The 10,717-nt window shown below is 36.0% G+C and overlaps 1 protein-coding gene across 1 annotated transcript; it reads right to left on the reverse strand.

Moving 5' to 3' along the window:
- Positions 1–4,153: 4,153 nt before the first annotated feature.
- GNG4 (guanine nucleotide binding protein (G protein), gamma 4) lies at positions 4,154–10,374 on the reverse strand. Its single transcript, XM_010073576.1, has 2 exons — positions 10,279–10,374; positions 4,154–4,282 (listed from the first exon to the last, which is right to left on the reverse strand). The coding sequence occupies exons 1-2, from the start codon at positions 10,372–10,374 to the stop codon at positions 4,154–4,156; spliced, it is 225 nt and encodes a 74-aa protein (XP_010071878.1).
- Positions 10,375–10,717: the final 343 nt, after the last annotated feature.

Here is a 10,717-nt window from a genome sequence, read left to right on the forward strand (position 1 = left end):
TCTATTTCAGTCGTCTGTTTATCACTTTATCAGTAGGTGGCAGTAATAGACGATCCTGTGTAATTTCTACATGTAATAGGAATTTGGGAAAGACCCTGTTTCAGGGTAAAGCTGCTCGTTCTGTTTGTTCACAAGTGTGAGTGGTGTAAATATACTTGACCAACTCAGACGTACATCTTCCTCTGACAGACAGAAAAGTACCAGTTCTGGTATTTATGGCTGTACTTAATTTAATAGTGCTATAAAGCGGAATTCAATTAAGATGCAAATGTACAATACTTATTCCAAATATCATTCTCCCTAAAGATTAAATATGCAGATGCCTGTAACATTTTATATAGCACTTATTCTGGTAATTTTGCCCACTATTTTTCACACATTACAGTACTATTTAAGTCAGTCTAATGACTTCAAGTAATATTAGTTTTCAAGTACAAGAAACCTCTCTTTCTTAGGAACCACTCCTGCCCCAAGTTTTCTTTAGTCTCCTTGAAGAAACAAATCCAGATTCTGATGTAGACCCAAAGGAGAGCCAAAACGATGGCATTTTCTAGAATTATGTATACAGATTTTTACCCCTATACAGTGAAGAGATAGGAAAAACTATATAATCAGGTCCTCCCAAAGTACATCTTTTGTTACTCCTTTGATATCAGAAATTCAGCTGGATAAATGACTGCTGTATTAAAGTTCCGGGCTTTAATATGCATCTTTACAGACCGTTGTTCTTAAAGTGTTCTTTCTTTTTGCTGATCCTACTGTAAGTCACTGCAAAAATGCTTTGTCCTTCTGAATCACTTGGCAGCTCCTCCTGTGTTTACCTTTGTGTCACTGACAGCAAAGTTTGTCTTTATTTTAATCTATGGTGTGACCTGGAATAGCTTAATTTAAACTCCCCTACATTTTTTCCCCTCCTTTGACCATAATTTTGCAGAGGCTAGTTTAAAAATCTTGCTTATTAGCCCCAGCCAAGCACCCTACTCCTAATTTAGTACATGGTGTAGGAAGCAAAGAAGGGGAATTTGGTACATAATAGAGAGGAGGGAAATAGTTTTCAGTATTGAAATTATAATATTTTAAATTCAAGGTAAACCAAGGAGATTAATCTCAGGAATGCAAACCAGCCGGCCTCACAAGTGCTACTGATTGGTACCTTATAATGGAACATTAATCCACCGTTGGGAGGTCTCGTTTCATCAGAGCAGTAAGCACTAGGATATGAAAATGGCTAATAACACATCAAAAAGTCCTTGAATACAACTTCCAAAATTCTCATTCCATGAGATGACAGCCCCAACTCACACTGTTAACAGGGAGCATGCATTATTTTCTGGTCCTGAAATACAAAGTGACAAGCTTAATGGCATATGAAATAAAACTGAGAGAGAGAAGAGTACACCGCTAGGATGGTAACACGCCTGGTCTTGTTCTCGGTGAAGTTAGGAGGAATCAGATCAGGCAGTTTGATGAAAATAAAAACTCATTGCTTCAGCCTACAGGAAACCTTTATGAGACAAAGCCACATTTTGGAGGGATTTTTTTTTTAATCATGCTATACTTCATGATATAATATGTATTTATTTTTAGAAAAAATGTCTAAGAACTTTCAGATATTTTCATGTAGAGTTTCAGGCCAGATAAGTTTGAGCATGAAACTGAACTATCAATAGCAGATTATCTAAACCACCTCAAAAAGGAGCAACAAATATAATAATGACAAAAATATTTTATGGTTCGGAGGGATTGGAAGAAAATACATTCTTTTAAATGTTCATTTGTGGATCAAGATGGCACTAAAAAAACCCCAAAAAACAAATGATGCCATTCTCTTCAGAGTTGGTATTTTGATGGTGTTCTTGAATAAAGTCATATATACTTATGTGATCCAAAGCTGTTACAATAATTTTGAACTGCAGATCTTCCAGGTGTGCTCCCCCGCCAAATTAGTAATTTGCCATTAGTATATATTCTTTCAAGAAATGGGTAAATAATGCCCATTAATATTAGAGAAAGCTGTCCTGTTTGCCACTACGGAGTTATGCTTATACAGTTTAACCTCTTCAGATACATTGCAGACATCTGCTAGAATAAATATGCAATTCATGGTACTCCATTTTTTCCTTTTTTAAATCTAGAAGCATGAAACCATCTTAATAGACACAACATTTTTTACCTGACAAAATTTGTGAACTGATGAAAGAAACCACAAACATGGGAACTAGCTATTAAAAGCATTAAGAAGTCCAACACATTCACAACTACTTGAAAAATTTTTGAGAAAAACCTTCAGTCCAAAACAATGACATGAATCTCTTCTGAATAATAATACTGGATTTTTTAAAATGCAGCTCTTGTAACTAGCGATGCTCAAAACTACTGTGAAATGTTTCAGTCTCAGGACCTCTGATGCTAACGCTAATTGGAAGCAGAAACCAAGCTGTTTGCAGTCATGTAATAAGCTGTGGCAATTTTGTTATTTTAGACAGGAACGTTAATGATGAGCCACAAATGCAAGTTGTTACAAAGCCTTTGAGAATAAAGCTGTATGCCCTATATTCCCCTCCCTTGCTGTTCCAGTTAAAACCATACATGCGGAAAGACAAATGAAAATGTTGCCATGGTGATCAGAGCAGTTATCAAATTGTGACAGTGTAGGAAGGATTCCCTAAAGAACCTTATTAGGCATTGTGTTGCTCCTTTTAAACAAATATTTTCATAAAGCCATTTTTATTTCACTGTCAATAAAATAGCTACTCAGTTAGCTAAAGCCTATTTCTCTACCCCCTCAAAATAATGCATTAAGAAATGCTCTTGGTGAAAGTTAAGAATGGTAATCTTAAACTGAAAACTTCAAAATAGGAACCAAGGATGAACCAAGCCAAGATAAGACCTGGTCAAGGCATTTCTCTGTGCTGTGTGGCTGTTCAGAGCCTTAACTCAAGTCAGCCTAGTGCAGTTCTCCAATGAAATTGTCTCCCACCTTCTGTGTGGGGCTGACATCACAGGTGTCACTTCTTGGAAACATTTCCAGTATATTGACACACCGTACATAGAAAGTACTGCAGTGAGGGAACTAATAGATCAGACTAAAAAAACCCCTAAGTCAATAATGTAACAGTTTCCATCAGATGCCTTGACTGAGCTTAATTTTACTTAATGAAGAAGACAGATCAGTCATATTCCATACCTCATCCTTTTCCTCTAAAGCTGCACTTTAAACAAAGTCAAAACAAAAACCCCCCAGAACCTCCACAAATTACTTGCTGATAACTTCTCACGACTGATATGTGGTTTCAAAATACACAAACTTAGACATTCATTTACCTTTACTCTCCATGCCCATGAAGTCTTGCTCTCGTGGGCAAAAGCACACAGAGATCTGCGTAGAAAATGTAAAACCCCTCCCTGTACTGATCAGGGCAGATTCACACCCTCCACTAAGCTGATATATTACAGTTCAGTTTACTTTCTAAAAGATTTTAAAGCATTATCATTCAAAATAAGATACAAGCAGCCATGTTTTTCTACAGTTTTATTGATGCAGTCCTAGTGTATAGCTATACATCTTCATTTTGATTGTAGTTACAATGTTGCTTTACTAAGACTGTTTTTTTACTCAAGTTTGTTACAGTCTTCACAAAACATATTTATAAACACCACTTACGGTATAAAAGTGATCATTCCAAGCATCATAAATCACTGACATTTTTTCCTAAATAATGCTACTTGAGGAAAGGTCACACTACTCCTTTTAGATATAAATTTGTAAAGGCAAGTGAATTAAATTCACCTTCCAAGGAAAATAAGAATGTTAAAAATAGCTTCAGAACTGGTATGACTCATTTAGGTCTCAGAAAAATCTATGACTGGCAAAGATATCTACAGGTTGATACTGTACTCAATACTTTCATTAAGACCAAAACAATCTTTATGAAGAACCAAAATTTAACTTGTACGTTGGTCTGAAAGATAAGGATTACCTTGAATTTTTTAGGATTTTTTAATATGTTTTTTTACCAGAAAATGCACTACCTTCTAAAACTACTGTAGTTATAAGCTAAGTATTGCTATCTGAAGAAAAAAATGCTAAAACTGAAAGCATGCAACACTGATACCAAATTTTAGCAGAAGACATTTTTAACTGAAAACTGATTCAAAGGATAGTACAAAAGAGTTTCTTCTCCCTGAAGGGATTTTCAGATGCAGGCACTGGAATAATAAGGGGATCTTCTCCAATATGAGCATCACAATATGCCAATAAATCTGCTGCAGCCTTGGATACCTAATAGAAGAGAAGAGAGAACTACTGTAGCACTTAATTCTGAACTAATCTGCATTACATAAATATCCTTCATATAACACATAATGGAGGCTATCATGAAATAGGACTAGATTGTTTTATCCTTTAAATTACTAGAGACTGTAACTCTGAATTTGAACCTAATCTGCTCTTACTAGGCTGTTCCTTTCCATCCATTGTGTTTTCAGTATTAGGATAAGAGTTTAGAAATTGAGATAGGGAGTCTTTACAAGAAAGCCTTTTCTCTGGGCACCATGACATCTTCTCCTGAGTCTGACACTTAGGTCAGCATGTTTGCACAACTATAGTAAAGAGGAAAAACAAATCGGATTTTTAGTATTTGTCTAGCAGCTGTTAGCTTTAGCTTCCCCACACCCTGCTTGCTTTGGCATGAGTCCAGCCTGTAGTAGGCTTCAGGTTAGACCTATGAAGTCAATGGGTGCTGGATCAGGATTCACATGAAATTTGAATTAACTTCTGGAAGAAAATAACTGACTTTTTATTATTTCAGCATCCACTAAAACATGTCTCTGTAGAATGCTTAAACCCATGAAGTACCTGTGGTTGGCATCCCAGTATGGACTATTCTCCTAGCAGAGGAAGAAGGGTGTTTAGGTTACTTAAAATTATTTTGCCTTTGAATTGGCCTTTAAGACAGATGGGTGGACAGAGACACTACATGTGAACAACAGATTGCTGGGCCAACACAAAGTAGAAAACTGAGCACTAAACTGAACAAATCAGCAGAGATATTCAGAAGGACCAGTGCTTCTTAAAAGAGAGGCAGGTCAAACAAAAATGAGTGGAAAAAGACAGACTTCAAAGTACAAAGAAAGGATTGTAATTACTTTCAGACATACTTCAATTAGCTACTTGCTAAGCAATGACAAAAGAATAAGGCTTAGGGTGTGAGGGCACTGCCTAGAATAGAGAGGTAAACTAATGAATAAAAAAAAATCCTATCATATTCTAATTTTCATTTAAATTTACTTGTAATTTTTAAAAAGCAGATTCTCCAAAGAGAGGCACAATGTAGATGGACTATGAAATTCCCACCAAGCCCATAAAAGATCAAAAGACAGAAAATATACTTTTCTTTGCTAATGACCTATGCTGTACTCAGCAAAGTATAAACTAGCATAGAATACATCCACTGAAGAGATTACCATGTTTCCGGTAATGTTAGGAGGAATGTACCACCACAGCATTTTGGAGAAGTATTTCCAAGTAATGACAATCACCAGTACACTCATAATTATTTAACACACACATTTTCACTTTTCTGTTGTCCTTAAAGCTCAGCTGCATGCCTCAAATTAAGGCAGTTCTATGCTCTTATTAATTTATTAGCTGGTCCTGAACTCTTGCATTCAAACAGAGCAAGTCAAACTCAGAGCCACAGGTACCTACAAAAAGCTCAATGACATTTTCAGTGCTATGTCATAATAAACGTTACTGTCATAAAACCTAATGGAGAGCTCGTCTAATTCTCTGGGTCCCAGAGACAGCGTTTATTAGAGATACTCAGCACACTTAATCTTCAACTATTAAGCTAATGAATAAGTTATTTTATTCATGAAACCAACAATCTTTTTAAGTAGACTGATGCTACAGGAGCAGAGAACTAACACTGGACTTCAACAGACTGACCTTCCCATAACTATCTTGCTTGTTCCGTGTATGGATAAACCACATCAGCCCAAGTATATTGCTTTCTGTTCAATGGAAGAGAAGTAAAATTTCAATTATCATTCTTAGAAAGGAGAAACCCAGTAATATAATTTTCTGTCTCTCTACCTATTACTGTGCTTTGACATCATATAACAATAAAAGAGATATTCACTAGCAAAAGCACAACATAAATTTTTGTATCTAACTTGTCCTCTAATGCTGGTAGGAATGCCAAACATCATGAAGCAGAGTAAGCACTTTCTTCAGCATCACAGTGTTTAAATCACAAATTACTTTGCTTTTAGACAAACCATAGTACATAGTATGATTTAGTAGAAAACAAACTTGTAAACAGGGAACTGAGGGACGTGATCACATTTCAGCACACTGTCACAAACTAAACCTGTACTAGACCATATACTTTCATCCTTTAAAAAAATAAAAGGTTTGGGGAGAAGAAATCCTCCTATTGGGATTATAGTAGTTATAAAAGTAAATTATGGCCATTTGTTCACTGAAAGTGGAGTAGCTAAAGCTTGCACAGTGGAACAATGACCGCTCACTAAGAGGAATTAAATTAGCTGATGACATTTCAGGAGCAATGAAAACATTGTTTCCTGCGAGCAGTGCTGGCAAAGTTAGAACTGTGGCCAAAGAAAGGGCAAAATACAATGTTGCCTCCAGCAACTTTCCTGCTCATGTTATTATTCAGAACAACAGTGGTGGAAGACCTCTGCATTGAGCATCGCATTAAGGCTACAGCAGAGACGGCTGCTTTAGCATCTGTCAGCATCAGAGGCTGCCTAATGGCCAATACTGCGGTTTGTTACTACACAAAATAACGTGCTGATCATCCTATTTGGGTCACGGAGGAAGTTAAATTAAGGCCATGCTATCATAGCTTTTACTCACCTTTAGGTTTATTTGTAGCTGAATGCTGCTGGACAGTTTCAGAATAGCTTTTATAAAGAATTAAAATAAATGCATGTAATTTGAATATTCAAATGAAGCTAACACATTTCTCATTCCAGCTCTCCTGCGCAATACAGCTTGGTCTGCAGATTCAAAGTAATTTCTACATATTGCAGAAGTGGCTAAAGAAAAAAATCAGACTCCAGTTTGATTGATGAATCCTAACAGAAAGTTAACATTTCATTTTTTTTTAAATCTTTTAAAGTGCATAGATAGAGGGGATGGAGTATATAGGTGTCACACTGATCTCACATTTTATACAATAATTTTTATTCTGTGTAGTGAAAAATACATCTGGTTGTCAAATGACCTAAAGGAAAAAAAATGCCATCAAAACACTCAACCCTGATGCTTTAAAGAATTAGTCTGAGCAGGACTGTGGAATTTTACCATTGTATTTCAGAATAACAGAGATGATAAAAAGAGCTGAAGTTGGAACATAATCCTGTTAGCTGCACTAATAATTATAAGCTTCAATGACAGGGCAAAATGCTGCAATTACTATGTCATCTGCCTTGTCATGGATTGTGACTAATTACCATCCTTGCTACGACACCCACTCTGCTTATCCTTTACATCTAAAACAAAGAGATTCACACACATTTATTGGCAATCCCACTGCTTATCTCCCAACACTACTCAGAACCAGTTAGGAATATTTCCTACCTTCTTAATAAAAATGAAAATAGAATAATAACTGATATACTAGGATTCTTAAATGTCAGAGCACTCCTTCTTGCTTTTCTGCTTGCAAAGAGAAGATTAAATAGTGCTTTGTTCTGGCGACAACTGTGATAAAGCACCAATATATTTGCTTTCTCAACTTCACTGCTAGCGTCTTTGGAAGACACACTATTCTACTAGTCATGAGACCACTGTTCATCTGATTTCATTTGATGATTCCTAGCTTGGAATCTTTGCCCCCTGCTTTCTCCTTACTTCTCCATTATAATTCTAGCCATTACTTCTGCAGGGAAGTAAGGCAGGTTCAATTTATGATCCTTCTGGGATCCTTACGGTTTACAAAAACTCACCACAGAAATACCCCTTCCAGCTACCGATCAATACACCAATAACTTCATCCTCCCCTTTTAAGTTGCCCTGTATTGTTCACATCTCAACAGCAAGTTGTCTTCATGGAACCACAAAACACTGCATTCATTGCTTGCTGCTCTGACTGGTTATAGGACTTGATTTTTAAATCAGTTGAAAAATCCAGAACACAGCAGGGAATGGGCAACTACCAGCACACTTCTAACTACAAGATTTTAACTGAGCAAAGCCAACTCTTGCTGGTTACAGGAGCTACTGTGCATGGAAAAAAAAAAAAAAAAGCCTCTGTAGCAGAAAAATGAGCTGGAACTTTCAGTTTCCCTAGTCAAGAATGCAGGTATCTTTTCAAAGTTAACAATGTGGTCGTCTTGTCTCTTATGGGAATAACCACTTGGTTATAGCTAATTGCAAACCAGTGTTTAACTGAATTATTTGGAAAGCACTGATCTTCTGTTAAATGTCTAACTGTTTTAAGCAGATGCAAAACACCAGAAAAAAAAAAAAAAAGAAATAATTTAACTTCTATGCCTTTACAGTTATGATGTGAGAACTCAAAATCTCCTGTTGAAACACTGAAAAGTCTCTGTCAAATTTGGCTATACTGAAAAACACACTTAACTGTTTCAAGATTAAAAGGCAAAGCAGATCTTGAGGGAATAAAAAGCCAACCAACTTCTTTTTACAATCCCTCATATACTTGTTCAAAGAAATTCCAGAAATCAAGACATAAACATTTTGCAAATTGTGTTTGGTTTATATTAGTATAGGAAGCCTCAGAATACTGAAACACATCAGATTTTCTTCATTGCCTTTTTGGTCCCAAGCTGTTTTGAAAGGTGAAATAATTGTGCTTTCAAGCTGTTCTTTAGGTCTGCCCCGCTTGCTAAAAACTGTGTTCTTTTTAATTAAACTAACTGTAAAAATAACCTATGTCTTTCTTACATATGTAATTAAGACTGTTATACATCTAACTAATGAAGCTATCTGCATAACTGAGCTAATGATGTGGTATGTGAAAGTTACAACTGATTATATAAAAGCAAGCTCAAGACAATCTACTAAGTATCAACAGTTTCAAATTCCAATAAACTAGGCCATATTTTCCCAACCTTTTCCTCTGCCACTCACACACGCCCATTCCTTCTTGTCAGATCTGTTGTTCATGCAGCTGCAGTATGACCTGAATCAGGAAACTAACCTCACTGAACACTGAAAAGACAGAAGTATTTTCCTTACTGAAGGAAACAGAAATACCTGTCCCTGTGAACAGGCGTCTATTGCATTATGAATTTGTTGAGACGCTACACAAGATAGAAACTATAGTCTTGCAAATTCAATGGTGTTACAAGACATTGCTAAACACTGCAGCAAAATGGAGCAACAGAAATTTGTATTTACATGTATGCAAGTGTGAATTGCACTAATATTTCTGCATTATAAATACTATCTTTCTAATTAGTGAGTTTATGATCTAATACTATTTTTAAATCATAATTATATACTATTGCCCCCATGCTGTCTACATGCAGAATTTCAGTACACAGGACAGATGGACAGACTGAGTTAAGACTACAAGAAGAATTTAATGTACCACATTTCTAAACTGTCTTACTGAGTTTGTAACCTCAGTTATAAACAGTTAGAGTTTGTAACAACTCAGTTACAGTTGTTTGCAGATAAACTGATTGTTTAAATGCATTCCTTTTTCTAGTCTTTCCATCTCTAAAGTCTTCTTACTTGTAGAGGCTAGATTTTTCATCCAAATAATTATTCCCTATTTTTAGAGGCAGAGAGAGAGACAGAGAGCAAAAGAGATAAGCACTGCTTTCTTAAAACTTTCTATGACATTATTAGTTTTTAGGTGCTTGATTTATTCACAAAATTTTAGCTTAGTGGAAGGCAGAATGACAGGGACAAATAATCCACAGGTTTTTCTGGTTAAAAATGTTGAGAACCTCTGTTTAATAGTGCCTTTAGTTAAAATATTTAATGCACGTACATAACTGTGCATCTGCCAGCTGATTTTAAATATTTCACAAAACACCACTTTTGACAGATGTAAAAGGCACTCCTACAGAAGCAGACCAGAAGCCAGTCTTTGGAAACCACTTCACTAGAACCAAGCAGTTAGTATGTAACTATTTCACAATCCTGAATATTGTTTTACAGTTCAACACAGATTTTTTTATTTCAGCTGATCAAGTCTTTCTGCCATATTAAAAGGAGGCTGTATCACAAACTAGTGAGTAAATTCAAAATATCGACAGTAAGTCTAAGTTTACCTTCATCCTATCCATGTATGCTTCCATTTTTAATTGCTCCACAGCTTTCCTGGCTTGAGATATATTGGTTGTACTGTTTGACACTAGTTCCTTCATTTTCTTCCTTCAAGTTCTTCCTAGAAGAGACAAAGTTGAGACAATTTAAAAGTATAGGTAGCAAATACAGCAATTAGTGAGAGGACAGTTATCTGAAATCTAACCAACCATCACCCACCACATTGACACTGTCAGGCTGTGGGGCTCAAATACAAACCAGACACCATTTATTTCTGTTCTCTTGTTCAATAGCACCTTATTGCATTACATATTTGCGTCCTCCACTGCCAGTATTAACTCTGAATTCTACAAACATACAAATGCAGAGCACATGAAATACAGAGTATTTCAGTGTAGAAGTGGTTGCCCTGGTTCAGATTGCCAACACAGAACAGCTGCTCCC

Source organism: Pterocles gutturalis, unplaced genomic scaffold, assembly GCF_000699245.1.
Source record: "Pterocles gutturalis isolate BGI_N339 unplaced genomic scaffold, ASM69924v1 scaffold25022, whole genome shotgun sequence".
Classification (NCBI taxonomy): Eukaryota; Metazoa; Chordata; class Aves; order Pterocliformes; family Pteroclidae; genus Pterocles; species Pterocles gutturalis.